The 15,601-nt window shown below is 59.8% G+C and overlaps 5 protein-coding genes and 1 pseudogene across 5 annotated transcripts in view; 2 read left to right on the top strand and 4 right to left on the bottom strand.

The window, feature by feature from the left end:
• The first annotated feature begins 301 nt into the window (after positions 1-301).
• On the top strand, positions 302-3,238 carry ACA1_400340 (annotated as a pseudogene).
• Positions 3,239-3,815: 577 nt separating this feature from the next.
• On the top strand, positions 3,816-7,270 carry ACA1_400350 (PH domain containing protein; the record flags this gene model as incomplete). Its single annotated transcript, XM_004333933.1, is given in 11 exon segments — positions 3,816-3,898; positions 4,173-4,422; positions 4,514-4,911; positions 5,011-5,171; positions 5,267-5,464; positions 5,551-5,702; positions 5,804-5,920; positions 6,024-6,146; positions 6,158-6,361; positions 6,432-7,039; positions 7,117-7,270. The coding sequence occupies 11 exon segments, from the start codon at positions 3,816-3,818 to the stop codon at positions 7,268-7,270; spliced, it is 2,448 nt and encodes an 815-aa protein (XP_004333981.1).
• A 210-nt stretch (positions 7,271-7,480) lies between these two features.
• ACA1_400360 (ATP/GTP nucleotidebinding protein) lies at positions 7,481-9,655 on the bottom strand (the record flags this gene model as incomplete). The annotated part of the gene is made up of 9 exons (XM_004333934.1): positions 7,481-7,513; positions 7,609-7,782; positions 7,877-8,004; positions 8,163-8,240; positions 8,358-8,453; positions 8,578-8,672; positions 8,785-8,934; positions 9,049-9,215; positions 9,356-9,655. The coding sequence occupies 9 exons, from the start codon at positions 9,653-9,655 to the stop codon at positions 7,481-7,483; spliced, it is 1,221 nt and encodes a 406-aa protein (XP_004333982.1).
• Positions 9,656-10,093: 438 nt separating this feature from the next.
• On the bottom strand, positions 10,094-11,729 carry ACA1_400370 (uncharacterized protein; the record flags this gene model as incomplete). Its single annotated transcript, XM_004333935.1, has 7 exons — positions 10,094-10,319; positions 10,424-10,665; positions 10,784-10,894; positions 10,978-11,082; positions 11,152-11,228; positions 11,358-11,442; positions 11,628-11,729. 7 exons carry the CDS (start codon positions 11,727-11,729, stop codon positions 10,094-10,096), a joined length of 948 nt encoding a protein of 315 aa, XP_004333983.1.
• Positions 11,730-11,829: 100 nt separating this feature from the next.
• ACA1_400380 (3deoxy-7-phosphoheptulonate synthase) lies at positions 11,830-13,645 on the bottom strand (the record flags this gene model as incomplete). Its single annotated transcript, XM_004333936.1, has 8 exons — positions 11,830-12,063; positions 12,201-12,344; positions 12,434-12,585; positions 12,672-12,834; positions 12,930-12,981; positions 13,057-13,186; positions 13,280-13,462; positions 13,576-13,645. The coding sequence occupies 8 exons, from the start codon at positions 13,643-13,645 to the stop codon at positions 11,830-11,832; spliced, it is 1,128 nt and encodes a 375-aa protein (XP_004333984.1).
• Positions 13,646-13,946: 301 nt separating this feature from the next.
• Positions 13,947-15,601, bottom strand: part of ACA1_400390 (alpha amylase, catalytic subfamily protein) — a gene marked incomplete at both ends in the record, with an annotated part of 3,812 nt that continues 2,157 nt past the window's right edge. Inside the window, 4 exons of the mRNA XM_004333937.1 lie at positions 13,947-14,732; positions 14,819-15,125; positions 15,221-15,367; positions 15,445-15,586. Coding sequence (XP_004333985.1) covers positions 13,947-14,732; positions 14,819-15,125; positions 15,221-15,367; positions 15,445-15,586 — 1,382 coding nt within the window. The remainder of the gene's footprint in view (positions 14,733-14,818; positions 15,126-15,220; positions 15,368-15,444; positions 15,587-15,601) is intronic.

A 15,601-nucleotide genomic window follows, 5' to 3' on the forward strand; every position in this document is an offset into this window, starting at 1 on the left:
ATTCAGACATTTGAATTTCAAAATCAATTTAGCAATTCAAAACAAAAATCCGTGCAAGAAATCAAAAGCCCGAGAAAAATACGGTTGTCTTTAGCGTGGTGGGCAATTACCGGGCGTAGCACGCGCACTGTCGACGGTGCGACAAGGGCAGGGACAGGTGCGACAGGCTCGGTGGATACCGTGCCGGATCAGCAAAATCGAAGGCCATTTCACTTCACCATCCTCAGGCTCGGCAAGCAGCAACGGACTGGCGCCGCGATTCGTTCATTTCCCCTTTCTCTGGGCGAATTGAATTAGAAAAATGGAGAATAATGATGTGAAGAGCGGACTGGCGAGCATCCTCGCTGGGGACCTCAAGACAGACGAGCTCTACCGTCAGATGGGTCTTCAGGCTGGAGGCCCGCCGAAGGGCGGCTCGATGATCGTCCCCCCCAGCTCATCACCCACGAATGGCGTGAAGACGGGAGAAAAGGACAAGAAGAAGCTCGACTCGGCGAAGAACAAGAAGAAGAAGGGCTTCTGGGGCCAGGTGGGAGGCTTCTTCGGCGTCAAGGAGGAGGAAGAGGACGCAACACCCATCTCGGGGCCAACCAATTTCAAACGAGAAATGCACATCGGTTTCGATTCACAAACGGGGACCTTCGAGGTGCGCTGCGCTCGCATCACGTGGCCTGCTGGGCAACCGGCCTGCACATGGACCTGACACTTTTCTGCACAATTTACGTAGGGTCTGCCAGAGGAATGGAAGATCATGCTGGGCACCTCTGGCCTCAGCCAAAAGGAAATCGAATCCGATCCCAAGACGCTTGTGGAGGTGATGCAGTTCCAGCAGAATCTGCTTCGAGGCGGCGCGCCTCCGCCTCCGCCCCCGCCTGGCGGCTCTGCTGCGTTCGTTGACGACGAGCCCCCTCCCCCACCACCTCCCCGCGACGACGGCGAGTTCGAGGCCCCACCCCCGCCTCCCGTGCCTCGCGAGCAAGAACCCGAGCCCCAGGTGCCACTCTCCATCCACGTTTGCAACATGTGCCAGTCCTCTCTTGTGCCGTGCCAGTGCCTGTCATGCACGGGAACTCAACTTGGTGCTCTCTTGGTGCAGCAGGCCCCGCTGTCGCCTCCGCCGCGGCCCATCAGCTTGCCTCCCGGTGCACGACCTCCCGTCCAGGTGGCGCCCGGCGCCGACTTGCCCGTACCGCCGCGCCCCAACCAGCCGCCCCCGATGCGCGGCCGCGGCGGTCCCATGCGACGCGGGGCGCCACCCGGCCGACCCTCTCCCGGCCGCACCTTGCCGCCTCCCCCGGGCGGTGCGCCTGCTGGACCCGGTCCCACCACCGGTCGCGGTCTGCCGCCTCGTCCGGGTGCGCCCAACGGCGCGCCCATGCCTCTCCAGCGCGGAGGAGCCAGCGGCGACGCGCCACTTCCGCTGACGCGAGGACCGCCCGGCGGCGGCGCTCCCCGAGGCCCTGGCGCACCACCGCCCAGGCCCGGCCAACCCGCGCCAATGCGACCCGGCCAGCCCGGCGGGCAGGGAGTGCCGCCGCCGCGCCCAGGCCAGCCCGCACCCGGGCGTCCGACCATGCGTCCCTCCCAGCCTGGTGGCCCGCCGCGTCCTCCGATGCCGGCGCCTGTTGCGCCCACCACGCCTACCGCCGCTGTCGCTCCCGCACCTGTTCCCGTTCCTGCCCCCGCCCCCGCTCCCGCACCTGCCGACACAACACCTGCTGCTGGTCCACCGCGACCCACGCCGCCAATTGCCACGGGAGCCCGACCAGCTCCCCCGCGTCCTCAGCCGCCCAAGGCCGGCGGCGCTCCGCCTCCGGCCGCGGCACCACAGCCCGCTCGCCCGCAGGTCAACATTCGCGATCTCATCTCCCAAGGCGACCCTCTCACCATCTTCAAGGACATGGAGATCATTGGCCAGGTATTCCTTCCCCTCACCTCACTTCACCCGATACGCGGCGCATGGACGCTCATCACCATTGATTTTTGCGTGCAGGGCGCCTCCGGCTCCGTGTACTCAGCAATCGACACGCGAACGGGAAAGAAGGTGGCAGTCAAGCAGATGATCATGTCCAAGTACGTTACGGTCTCTTTTTCTTTTTTCCCGCGTTCGGGAGGCTGACTCTCTCGGCTTGCAGGCAAGTGAAGCAGGACATCATCATCAACGAGATCCAGATCATGAAGGACTCGCACCATCACGCGATTGTGAACTACATAGATTCGTACATAGTGGAGGGAACGTTGTGGGTGGTCATGGAACTGATCAATGGAGGCTCGCTGGCGGAGCTGATCGAGGTTGGCTCCCTGCTTCCCTTCCTGTGTGGTGTGTGTGTGTGTGTTGTCAGCAGCAGCAGCAGCACTTGCTCACCGTGGTTTTTTGGTGCTCGCCAGGTGTGCAAGACGATGAACGAGACGCAAATCGCGACCGTGTGCAAGGTGGTCTTGGAGGGCCTGGAGTACCTGCACACGCGAGCCAACCCCATCATCCACAGAGACATCAAGTCGGACAACATTCTGCTGGGCTTGGACGGGTCGATCAAGATCACCGATTTTGGCTACGGTGCGCAGCTGGGCGTTGGGGCGGGACAGGTACACCACCACTCCTCCATCAGTCGTTCACTGCACCAGATGCTGATGACCTACCACCCTTTGCTTTGCCTGGACCCTGTAGGACAAACGCGCGTCTGTGGTGGGCACGACGTACTGGATGGCGCCCGAGGTCGTCAAGGGAAAGGACTACACATGCAAGGTCGACGTCTGGTCACTCGGCATCATGGCGCTCGAGATGTTGGAAGGCGAGCCGCCTTACATCAACGAGTCCATGCTCCGCGCGCTGTTCCTTATCGCCTCCAAGGTTCTAAGCCCCCCCCCAATCCTATGTCACAAAGTGTTGTTGGTATTTGACGCCGGCTGACGACTGACGCCGTCTCTTTACACAACAACCCAGGGTTGCCCGGATTTCAAGGATCCGGACGGCATGTCGGAGGAGTTCAAGGACTTCATCCGTAAATGCACCGTCATGGACCCCGAACAGCGCATGAGCACCACACAGTTGCTTTCGGTGCGCCTAGGCACCCCCTCTGCTCACGATCGCGAGGCCGAGCCACTAACCTCGTCATCATCTTCTTGGTAATCGCCGCAGCATCCGTTCCTTACGATGGGCGGGCCAGAGTCAGACCTTATTCCACTGGTGGAGCGGACGAAAAACGAAGCGCAGCGGGACTTCTCGATGTTCTTCTAGAGGTTCCTTCCTTGTGTTCATTGATTTTTTGCCACCGTACCATGTAATTTAGAACCGTACGCACTACCCCCACGCTCTTGTTTCCGTACTTGCCTTGAGTTGTCTAGTGTGCTTACAACTGTATTGTTAACAATAACAACTACAGTGCAGTTGTTGTAGAGCTGAACCTGATGGTATACCGTCTTGATGTATCTTGCTGGCGGCAGGAGGCAAGAGACAGAGAGGGGAGGGGCAACCCCGTCCCACATCACACGACTCCTATTTATTCCCTTCTTCCTCTTCTTTTTCTGTAACCAAACTACTCTCACCCAAGAAACTTGTGCAACAATTTAAATTAAAAAAGAAAATATTGGGCTTGTGAAATTCAAAAAGAAATCAAGAGAAAATAGGGATGGGCTGCCGTGAAGGATGGCCATAGATGCGCATGACTTCCTAAAATGGCTCTGCGGTCGCGCACCGTAGGTTGGTTCGTGCAGGTTTGGTTCAAGTGCAGGTTCAGGACGGGCAGGCCTTCAAATCGCCTCTCTTGCGACGATTTGAGTAAATCTCAAAAGCACTTTGCCGCGCAACTTAAGTAATGAGCCTGCGCTGGAAGAAGTTGTCTGCGACCACATCCGCCGTGCCCGTGCGGCGGGGCGCCAAGACGCTCCAGGCTCGTCCGTGCCACTTGCATCTCGTGCGCGCCGAGTCCGCCCCCAACGCAAACGGCGGCAGGCAACTGGTACCCCTTCCCCTGGCTGACCCTTTTCCCCCACCACGCCCGCAACTCTTCTCTTCTTCTTCAACTTGCTCTCGCTCTGGTAGTGACACGGCCACGTTCATGGGTGTTACTGCCCCAGGCGCTGCTGCTGCAAGTGAAGCGAGGCTCGAACGCCTGGCTGGTCGTGCGGACGGCCGCGCAGCTGGTCGAGCTCCACACGCAGGTGGGCGCCAGGTGCGCGAGCGCGTCCACTGTGCCCAAGCTACCCAAGCTGCCCGACCTCAACAGCCGCGCTGCCGGACGCTCGCCGTCCGAGGCCGGCGAGGTGGACCATCTGCCGGTGTCGCTCGACGCGCACGTGACGCACAAGATCCAGGAGTTCCTGCGGCGCCTGGTCGGCGGCTTCCACGGACCCGAGGTGGAGGCCTTCGTGTCCATCGACACCCCTCCCTCCCGCACGCTGAATCTGATCGAGGCTTGGCTCGTACGACACCACACACACGGCACACACGACACACACGACACACACGACACACACGACACCGCAAACGCTGACGAGTGCGCACGTTACACAGTTCGGGCCGGAGGCCGAGAAGGGGGTGGCGAAGCAGGGCGAGATGAGCGAGTACAAGGCAGGCGACAAGCAGTGGGAGCCGTGGTACTTTGTCCTGCGCGGCTCGTCGCTCCTCAAGTACCGCTCGGCCAGGCAGGAGAACGACCCGGCGAGCGTGTACGAGCTGGGCACCGCCGCCACCGCCAGGGCGGCGACCGAGCACCAGCCCGCCGGCGGCGGAGTGGAGGGCAGCGACGGCGAGCAACACGCGCTTGAGCTGGAGTACAACGGCAAGACGCGGCGCCTGGCCTGCGCCTCCAGGCAACAAGCTGACCAGTGGATCGACGCCTTCAACCAACTCAACGCCAGCGACACCACCAGCAGTAGCATCAGCAGCAGCAGCAACGACAACAGGAAGAGGTACACAGCGCCGCACATGGCCTGGGGATGGAGTTGCAGTGCGCCGGTGGCCGCCATGGCTGACTCTCACTGCGCGCCTGGCTGGTATCTGCATCGCAGGAGGAATGTGGTGTTTGGGGTGGAGCTGCCGCGGGTGACGCACGTTAAGAACGATCCCTGGTGGCGTCTTAGCGGTCCCAAGCCCGGCCAGGGGGCGTCCTTCATTGCGTGCGGCGCCGCGCAGTACGTGGACGAGCTCGCCGGCTTCCTCCTGGCCGCCGGTTCGCACCCCCCACCCCCTAACCGGCACGCACCACCGCACACGCACCACACACTCACCGCGGGCGCACACATGTATCACCGCACATGCACGCAGGCAAGGAAAAAGAAGGCCTGTTCGACCAGTTGCCCACGACGGAGCTGGTGCGGCAGGTGCGGGAGGGCGAGAGCGTGGACTATGGCGCCTACCAGCGGACCCCGGAGAAAGTGGCTGGCCTCCTGCTGGTGTTCCTCCACCAGCTGCCCGCGCCGCTCATCCCCTTCGAATTCTACGACTCCTTCGTGGCCGCCTTCAGTACGTCCTTCCCTGTCGTGTAGTTGGTAGTGTCGTGTCGTGTCGTGTCGTGTCTCATCATAGCTATGCGTGCGCGTGATGTGCAGGCATACAGGAGGAGAAGAAGCGGAAGAAGCTGGTGAAGGCGCTGCTGTCGCTGCTGCCTTCGCTCAATCTGAAGGTGCTCCGGCTGGTGGTGGGCTTCCTCGCCCACTTCCTCGCCACCCTGCCCAAGAACAGCGGGAGCTCCATCACATCGGTACACGGTTGTCGGGCTTGGGCTCTGCGCGCGCGCACGTGTGTGTTGTGTGTGTGTGTGTGGGTGGGTGTGTGTTGATATTTTTCTTCTTGTTGCGGCAGGCGTTCGCGGGTGTGATCCTGAGACCGCTTTGCTACGGCGATGTGGCCCGCTACGCGGCCGCAGCCACGCCCCGCCTTCTCGACCTACTGGTGGCCTGCCGACACAAGTTTTGGAACGTACGGGTCTCTCTCGCGCGCTTTTGTGTCGTGTGTCGTGTGTCGTGTGCACCACTTCCTGCGTCTCAGAGATGTCACTTTTCCGCGGTGTGCGTCATGACAGTATGAAGAGGGCTTTGGCGAAGGAGAAGCCAAGCCCTCGAGAGCCGAGGGGAGCTTCGCGCGGACCAAGAGCGCAGCGGAGATCAGGACCCACGCCAAGCTGGCCGAGAGCAGGGTCAGCAAGGTGGAGTCTAGTTCGAGCCCAAGGCCCAGGCCCAGGCCACGGTGGTCCCAGTGATCAAGTTCGATGAGGCGGACCCCGAGACGGAGAGCTGCAGGGCGGCCAGAAGCGGCACCCTGGACCTCTTTGCCCAGATGGCCCAGGGCGCCGCGACCATGCAGAAGAGCGCCACCGCCAAGCGCCGAGAACGCAGGAAGCGGTCCCTCACCTTCCACAAGGTTCACCACACACCACGCACACCACGCACACCACATCACACACACTCACACTCACATGCACATATGATAGGAGGGTTCGGCCTCGATTGTGACCGCATCGGCAGCTCCGTCGCCGAGCGTCGCGGTCTCGTCTACGCCGGCCATACGAAGGCTCACGAAGAGCAACACGGTCGACAGCCTCGAGTGGAAGAAGCCGGCGGCGGCGGACACGAGCGACAAATGCGGGCCTGAGGGCGAGGCAGCCGGGCCGAAGGCCACCGCCACCTTGGGCACTGCGGCCAAGCGCAGGGAGCGCCGCAAGCGCAGCCTGACCCGAGAGCAGCTGCAGTCGACGCCGCCGGCGACGTCGGGCGAGCAATCGGCGAGCCAGCTGTTTGTGGGCGCGGTGCACAAGGTGAAGGCCGGCATGACAATGAACGCGCGGCTGGCCGAGATCTCACGCCTCAAGCAGCAGCGCATGGGCCTCGACAACGTTGTCAAGGCGAACGACGCCCCGGCGCCGGAGCCGAACAAGTCGTACCGCAACCTAGGCGGTGGCAGCGCGATCGGGCCGCGTCGCCCGAAACACAATGACGAAGACGACGATGACGAAGAAAAGGAGGAGAAGAAGAACGCCGAGTGCGAGGAGGTGCCAGAGTCTCCCAGGCCGCGCAGTCCCTTCCTGAGGGAGCTCCAAATGTGCGTCGCTGGCCTTCTTTTTTGTGGGCCGCACCGCCACCGCTCACACTCCTCTGTTTTTGCTTGTGCCGCGGTAGGAACACGCTGGCCAAGAACTACCGGGCCAAGTGCTTGGAAGTCGACGTGGTGGGCGAGGAGCGGGAGAAGATGGGCTTCGACCCGAGCCAGCAGGCAGAGCAAATGGGCGCCCTTAGGTCCTGGGTTAACCCCGCTTCCCCCACACCCAGCTAGCGCGTCCAGAGGTTTAAAAACGCATGGGTTGTAACAGTACAGGCAAGAGGATGTGAGCCAGCCAACATTCACTGCCGTAAGGCTGGTGAGTGATACAGGGTAACATGTGTGGAACACCCTGGACAAGAGGTTCTTTTTCTTTTTCTGTTCTGTTTTTCCTTCTTTTTTGAATTGCAAAAGAGGCTCTCGCGCTGTGGGGACGCGCAGCTTTCACTGTTCGAACGCAGAAGTCATTTGGAAGGCCTGGAGACGTAACGAAACGCGGGTCAACGACCAGGTGAGCACAAGAAGGCGAAGAAGAAGAAGAAGGAGAAGAAGAAGGGGAGGTGTGAGTGAACCTGTTGGATGCCTTCGAGGACAACGGTGTGGAGGTGGTCCAGCGTTTCGGGGAAGGACTGGGCCTTGACCTCCAGCAGCTGGAAGGGCGGAGCGAAGCGGCAGAGGTAGGACTGGATGTAACGCAGATTCGAGAGCAGAGCAGACGTCTGCGCATGTGTGTCCTCGCTCAGTCCCTGTCGATGCGGTCGTCGTTCGTGCCCAGTCAGCGACCACCAGGCCCGCCTTGTGGTGCAGAGAGAGACCGGGGGAGGGGGGGGGAGTGCGTACCTGAGCGAATTGCCGGTCGTAGGTGCTGGTGGAGAGCATGTTCTCGACAAACAGCCGGTGGTCCTTTTCGTTCATGTTGAATATGACCGGAAGGATCACTCCCTTGGGCTCGTTGCCCTTGTTTTCTGCTGTGTCCCCACCACAGCACGCACACAGCACACACGGCACACCGCACACACGGCACACACGGCACACACGGCATACCGACAACAAACAAGCGACACGGACGAACCGGTGGTGAGCTAACAAAGAGGCCAAGAAAAGGAAGAGAGGACAAGGAGAGTACCGGCTGGTTGAATCGACACGGCCTCGCCTTCCAGCTTCTTTTGGTTGACCTTGGGGTAGGGGATGATGCTGTTGTGCTCTGCGCGTGGCGCGTTGTGAACGAGAAGAAAGCGAAGGTGGGTGTGAGAACCGGCCGGTTGGCAACGATCGTTGTTGGGTGGCAGGGTATGTGGGAGTGGGAGTGAGAGAGCGCTACCGATCAAGTGGAGAAAGAGGGCAGGATCAATATGGAACCCTTCCAAGATGATAGACTTGCCCTCCTTCAACGCCTTGTCCAAATCCGTCTTCACCGCTGCATCGTGGCCAGAGCCACACACACACACACGATCGGTGTGAGGGACAAGAAACAGTGGACCAGCTGAATGCACGCGGAGTGCTTGCCGGTGGAAGTCGGGGAGCGGGAGCGGGAGGCGTACCATCGCGCACCATCTTGCAGTCCGAGCGGAAGTCGTCCAGCAGCTCCTTCTTCGACGCGAAGCGGCGATAGATCAACGGCTCCGTCGTGATGTCCCTACGTAGACGCACGATCATGAGGGAGAACCCCAACGCGTGAGCGATGCGCAGGTGTAAGTGTAAGTGTGAGAGTGAGAGTGAGAGAATGAGTGGAGTGTGTGTGTGTGTACTTGACGCTGTTCAAGAACTCGTAGACCAGGTTGGTCTGCAGGACGTTGGGCACGTTGATTCGCTCCGCGAGCTGGGTGGCCAGGAACGACTTGCCCATGCACCCGGTGCCCGCGATGATGATGATCAACGGAACTCGCTGGTGATGGAACCTGCGCGCGCGGTCGCAACAAGTTTGTTGCAATGTTATACAACCTCTTATTGCACAATCGACAATCAAGGCCTTGCAGCTCACGTGAGAGAGGGAGCAGTGGGTAAGGTGGTACTTGAGGGTCATGGTGAAGCGTTCTCGGTAGATGTGGCCGTAGCCCTTGACCTCCATGATGCGGAAGAGGTGCTTCTCGAGGTCGGCCTGCGTCAGGCTGAGGAGGCCCTGGTCCACGAGGTCCTTCTTCAGCTCCAGCGCCACTTTGATCGCGTCCTCGGGCGACACCTGCCATCAACGCACAGCGTGATAGATGAGATTAGCCGTTGCGCTAACAGAGATGAAAGCTGTGACACGAAACATAAAAATCTCGAGCGCGATTGATGTGCATGGCATAATCATTGGAGATGACGAGAAAGTGGGGAAACCTTGATGAGAGTGAGCATTCGGCTCACGATGAAGCGAGACATGATGTAGTAGTGGTCCTCGAGCCAGACCTTGACCTTGATGAAGTCGTACTTCGTGTGCAGACGAGAGAATCGCTCGACCTTGGCCTTCTCCCCTTCATCTTGGGCGGCAAAGCCCACGGCCTTGATGTTACCGCTGCTCTGCCTCAAGCTCGCGGCCTGGCCACCCATTCGAGCCACATACTCTTCGTCTGGCTCAAACACCACCTCCTCCTCGTCTTCGGTCGTTCCCAGCTGGAGGTGTTCCATTGATTTCTTCATGAGCTCGTTTGCCTCCGTCTCTCGTTTGATCTCGTCTTCAGCACCCTTGGACAAGCCGGCTAGATCGATTCCTTCCACGGGCACGTTGTTTATCTCGGCTGGGATCTCATGCGCTGCCCCATTTGCTGTTGTTTTCTGCTTCCCCTCCATCGAATTTATTGCAGCACTATCTGGAGGCACCCTCCTTACCACTTCGGTCATTCAGCTATGCCAATTTGTCCTCGATCACGGTCCGATGTGTGCCGTGCCCCATCAATCTTTGCAGATCAGATGATGTTGTCCGGGGGCGGTCGGTTTTTGTGTGGTAAAAAGCCGCCTTTTAATCTATGATTCTGCACGAATCGCACTCAATTTTCTCGTTGGTTGGCTGGTTGAGAAAGTTGAACAACGGCTGTGTGACTGGGTTTGCGAAGTCCCGTCATTGTGATGACCAAGAGGTCAAAGGCGAGAGGTGGATGGGGCGGTGAGCAGGAAGGGGGCGCCGATGACGGGATGCGGGAGCGGTGATGAGCTCCGCTGGGTGAGCATGAGTGTGCTCGGGTTCTGCTTCCAGGGGCGAGCCTGCTGCAGCTCCACGTGCATCACGCCCTCGTCCGACGCGTCGTTGAAGTGAATAAATATCTTCATCGGGGACTCCTGCCACGAGAAGGCTACAACATTGGAGCTACACGACCACGACACGAGACACGACACAAGACACGACACGAGACACGACACGATAGCGGTTAGAGAGCGTAATGTAGAACTCTTTGAAGGAGTTTAACCAACCTGATCTGCTCGGGGGTTCCTTTGATGGTGTCTCGCCAGAGCCGCATGGCGGCATCCCGGTTCCTTACGGAGAGGTGGAGGCCGACCACGGACACCGAGGGGTGGTCGCTTTCGAAGCTGGGTCGCTTGTAGTGTGAGCCCATCGAGTTCATGAAGCTCGGGTCCTCGACCAATTCGACCAGCCACGGCGGTCGCAGCTCCGGACGATGCTCGGCCAGCTGGACCACAATACCCACTCCCTCCTGTACCGCGGCAAGAGGGAGCGTGAGCGTGAGCATGTGAATGCGAATGGCACTGCAAACACACCACCACAGTAGTGTCGCTCCGGGAGTGTTGTTCCACGATCGAAAAGTAACGGACCTGCTTGGGGTGAATGAAGGCCTCTTTCCACGAGGGTGACTGCTTGTTGACGCCCACCACCTTCCACCCCTTTTCCTCCGCGCTCGCGATAGCCTCGTCCAAATTCGGCACCTACATTGGATCACACTGTCATTGCGTGCCGTGTGTGCCGTGTGTGTGCAGTGGTGCGTGTGCGGTGGTGTGTGTCAACAAACCTTGAAGGTGACGTGATGCACTCGCGGCCCGCCGGAGGTGAGGAACTGATGCATGAAGTTCTTGTTCAAGCTCGCCTCATCGAGGAACGGCGGTGGGTCAAGTGCCTGGCACATGAAGAGGAACTTGCCATCAGCAACGTGTACACTCACGAACAGCAGCCCCGAGGCTAGTACCTCGAGCACGCCTCCGTTTGCAAACTCCCACTGCGCGCTGGCAAACACCGGGTTGGGCGCACCGCCCAAAGGTTTGCCTGTGTCGAGTTGGAGATGGTGGGCAGTGGGGAAAACGAAGTTCCTTGTGAGAAAGAATAAAACAAATAATAATTGTTTTGATCAAGGAAAAAAAAAACAAAACAAAACAAAACAAAGCTGAATGCTACCCCCCAGTTCATCCTCGAGGAAGGGTACGGCATCGGCAATGCTCCACACCCCGACAGCAATATGGTCAAATCGATATGATGATGTCTGTGCCATGGCGGTGAAGATGAAACGAAATCAAAAAATTGAACGAAACAAAGAGGCGGAGTTTCGGCAGAAGGTGATGATTTCAAGCTCACGTTCCAAAAACAAGAGGCAAGCCAGTCCATTGCTGCACGCGTGACGGTGCTTGGGCATCAGGCAGATGGTAACATTGAGCCTAAGTGTTGTACATGGGTCAAGATGATGGTATGAGTGTAAAGATACCCAGCACAGGGATGGAAAGTCCACAGCTCTATCCTGGTGAAGCAGAATTCCAAGAGCTCTTTCTCCATCTTCTGCTTCAGGTGATGTTGTGTTGACCTACGGCGTGCTGAGCCAATCAGCAGTAAATAAAATCATTGTTTTTGTATCTTCATTGGTGTGGCCTTGCGTCTACTGAGTGTTGGCCGAGGCCTCCTCGGGTGTGCCGCGTCGTCGTCGGACGGCGCAGGCGAGGGACTGGAGCACGGGCACAGTCTGTTGCCAGCTGAGGCAGGCGTCGGTGATGCTCTTCCCGTACTGCAGGTAGCGCGGACCCTCCTTGGGCAGGTCCTGTCGGCCCTCCACCAGGAAGCTTTCGATCATCACTCCTGTGATCGAATCGTTGCCCGCCGCGATCTGGTCAGCCTGCACCACCATTGACAACACTCGCATCAGCGACAGAGATCATCAACGGGTGTTGTGTGTGTGTGTGTGTGTGTCGTGTGTGTGTGTGTGAGTCGTGTGTGAGTCGTGTGTGTTGTCTTAGAGGAAGTCGGACGTACGATGGATTGGGCGACGGTGGGTTGGTTGAGGTGGTTCTTTCGGCTGTTGTCGTGAGAGCAGTCAATCATGATGCTGGTGGGGAGCTTCGCCTTCTCGAGCTGTTCCATGACCTGCTGCACGTGCGTCTCGTCGTAGTTGGGACCCTAGTGAAGAGTGACGCTCGGCAAATCAGTAAAAAAAAAGACACGTGGCCGCCTAGTGTTGTGTGTGTGTGTGTGTGTGTGTGTGTTACCTGCTTGCCTCCGCGGAGGATGACGTGGCACGAGGGGTTGCCGAGGGTCCGCACGATGGCCGTGAGCCCCTGCTTGCTCACCGAAAGGAACTGGTGAGGATTGCTTGCGGCCTTGATCGCATCCAACGCCACCTGCACGCCTCCATCCGTGCCTGCACAACGCATTTTGGAACAGATCAGCCTTTGCGCCATCGCTACAGCTTCATGATCACCCGTGGTGTGTGTGTGTGTGAGTTACCATTCTTGAAGCCTACGGGGACGGAGAGACCGGAGGCAAGCTCACGGTGGACCTGGCTCTCGGTGGTGCGCGCTCCGATGGCGCCCCACGACACGAGATCGGCGATGAACTGCGGCGAGATGGTGTCGAGGAACTCGACCGCGGCCGGCACGCCCATCTCGTTCTGTGGATCCACCACACCAGACGTAGAAGCGGCATGTGAGGCTCACATGAACCACCATCACGTCATAGCGGTGGTGCAGAGGGAAGGAGGCGAACCAGCTGGCAGAGAAGGCCGCGAGCAGTCTTGAGGCCCTTGTTGATCTGGTAGCTGTTGACCGAGACAAGATCACCGGTCAGCCACTCCGCGGGAGGCAAACACGAAAAACAGAAAAGAGAAGCGTACGTTTCGTCGAGGTTGGGATCGTTGATGAGCCCCTTCCAGCCGACCGTGGTGCGTGGCTTCTCGAAGTAGACCCGCATGATGATGCACAGATCGTCCTTCAGCTCCTCCTTGACCTGCTTCAACCGCATCGCTGCACTCCCCACCACCCATCAACACGTCAGCATTGGCCCAGCACAGTGTTCGAACAGTGCTACGCGGGTGGGGTGGGTGGTGGGTGGCGCACCATATTCGAGGGCGGCCTGCGGGTCGTGGATGGAGCATGGGCCGACGATGACGAGCAGCCGGTCGTCCTGCTTGCGCACGATGGCCTCGGCCTCGCGTCGGGCCTCGAGCACGGTTGTGGTGGAGGCCGGGGTGAGCGGCAGCTCCTCCACCAGGATCTGCGGAGGAATGAGGGGCTTCAACTCTGCCGCCCACGCCCACGCCCACGCCCAGAGACCGCAGACCGGTCGTAAGCAACCAACCACCCTCGCGCGGGGCAGGTGCACAGATAAGAGAGAGAGGGGGGGGAAGAGATACCAGCGATGCGAACGTCGTCTACGCCGTTCTTGGTGGCCTTGAAGAAGTCTGTGGAGCTCACGCGCGGCATTGCTGCTGACATGTTGTGTGGGTAGGACGCAGAATGTAGCACGTAAATTGTAGTGTTGTCTTGCTTGCCTGCTGGCTTGCCGCAGTTGCTGCTTGTGGAGAGAAAGAGAGGTTTGCCAAAGCTGCGGCCAGCTCATCCGGTTGAAGAAAGAGCGAGCCCAAAGAACGCGTCAAAGTTTGTGACATGTCCCAAACTCCGGGGCAAAGCGGAGATATGGGATCCTACCGGAAATTTAAGTAATGCATGCAACAACAGCTCTTTAATGACAACAATGCGCACCAACAGGCAAGAAGACCTTGGCTCAGTGGAGGATGGCCATGGCGGCCGCGGGCAGGCTGATGGACACGAAGAACCGGCCGTCCTTCTGCTGCTGGACCGGCACACTGCGCTGCAGCTGCCGAATGATGCGCTCCTTGTCCTCGGTCGCACTACCCTCCTCTGCCGTGGTCGTGGCGGGCGCGCCGCCCGACGACGAGTAGAGCGAAGAGGTGGGCGAGGCGAGCACGGCCTCGAGGGTGGCGTCGCTCCACTGGCTGTGGTAGAGAATGGACATGGTGGCCTGGGCGTTCTCGTGGTGCCGCAGCTTGGCCTCGAGCTTGCGCTCCTGCAGGCGGCGGTCGATGGTGACCAGCGCGCGGCGCTCCTCGGTCGGGTGGGTGTTGAGCACCACCAGCACCTCGCAGTTGTAGTGGATGCGGGACCAGGCCAGCACCTCGCCGCGGCGCGACTCGCGCCACCACCGCGCGTGCTCGTCGGCCATGACCTCCTCCTCGGTCAGCCGCAGGTCGATGTTCGTGTTGGCCCGCAGCAGCCGCCGCCGCAGCGTCTTCGTGTTGCGGTTGTTGTTCTTCTTCAGATTCTTGAGTGTGTCGCTGGCGATGCTCTCGATCGAGTGCGCGCGGGACAGCGAGGCCTGCCTGAGCAGCGTGTCGACGGCGTCGTGCGAGCCCTGCTTCTTCAGATTCTTCTTCAGCTTCTCCCGCTCGACCCTGTCGCTCTCGTCCCTCTGCGCCCGCGTCGTGAAGGCGATCGGGCACACATCGCGCAGGTACATGCGCCCGTGGCGCAGCGTAAGCCCGACCTTGTCCTGCAGTCGTCGCACGTCGGCCAGTCAGACACGACATGTGTCATCAACTACTCAACACACGACACACACGACACACAACACGACACAAGAGCGTAGGCAGGGAGGTACCGCGCGAGCGCGTAGATGGCCGACGGCGGCGATGCGCAGGTAGGTGGGTGCTGGCGGTCGAAGAAGTGGCAGCCCCTGGTGGCGAAGGCCCCGAAATCGCCGCCGAAGAGGTTCTCGCGGAGGTACTTGTCGTGGTTGCCGTGGCCGTTGAGGGCCAGCTCCGTGCCGTAGTAGATGCAGGGGATGCCCGGGAGGGTCAGCTGCACGTTGGTCAGGTTGGCCACGCGCTTCTCGCGCAGCGGCCCGTCGTTGATGTGACCCACGCGAGCCTTCTCATCGTATTGCCTGGGATTGAGCACAATCACATTCACCCGATTAAGCACGCACCGCACACGCACACATGCACACGGCAAGAAGAAGGTGAGAAGGTGGTGAGGTACCAGATCATGTCGTGGTCATCGAGGACGATGAAGTGGAGGAAGCCAGCCTCGCGCAGATTCTCCAGCGCGTCCTTGGCCTGGAAGACCAGCTGAAGGTCGCACTGGTCCGACAGGGTGTACATGTTGCACAGCCTCTTCGATTGCTCCCTGCCACGTTACATTGTCGCACATTTGTTGTTGTGGTTGGCCACACTCACAACGACGCACACTACACCACGACGTACCCGATGTCGAGAACGGCGTCGAGGTTGTGGGTGAAGGGAAGGCCACCACCCAGGAATCGCAGGCGCATGGGCGCAGGACCCGAGACCTCGCCCACCATCAGGAACTTGTCCTTGCCGATCGAGTGTGCAAACTCGTGGATGCCTACACGAGGACACA

The sequence above is a fragment of the Acanthamoeba castellanii genome (genome assembly GCF_000313135.1).
Source record: "Acanthamoeba castellanii str. Neff unplaced genomic scaffold scf7180000084775, whole genome shotgun sequence".
NCBI classification, from domain to species: domain Eukaryota; phylum Discosea; order Longamoebia; family Acanthamoebidae; genus Acanthamoeba; species Acanthamoeba castellanii.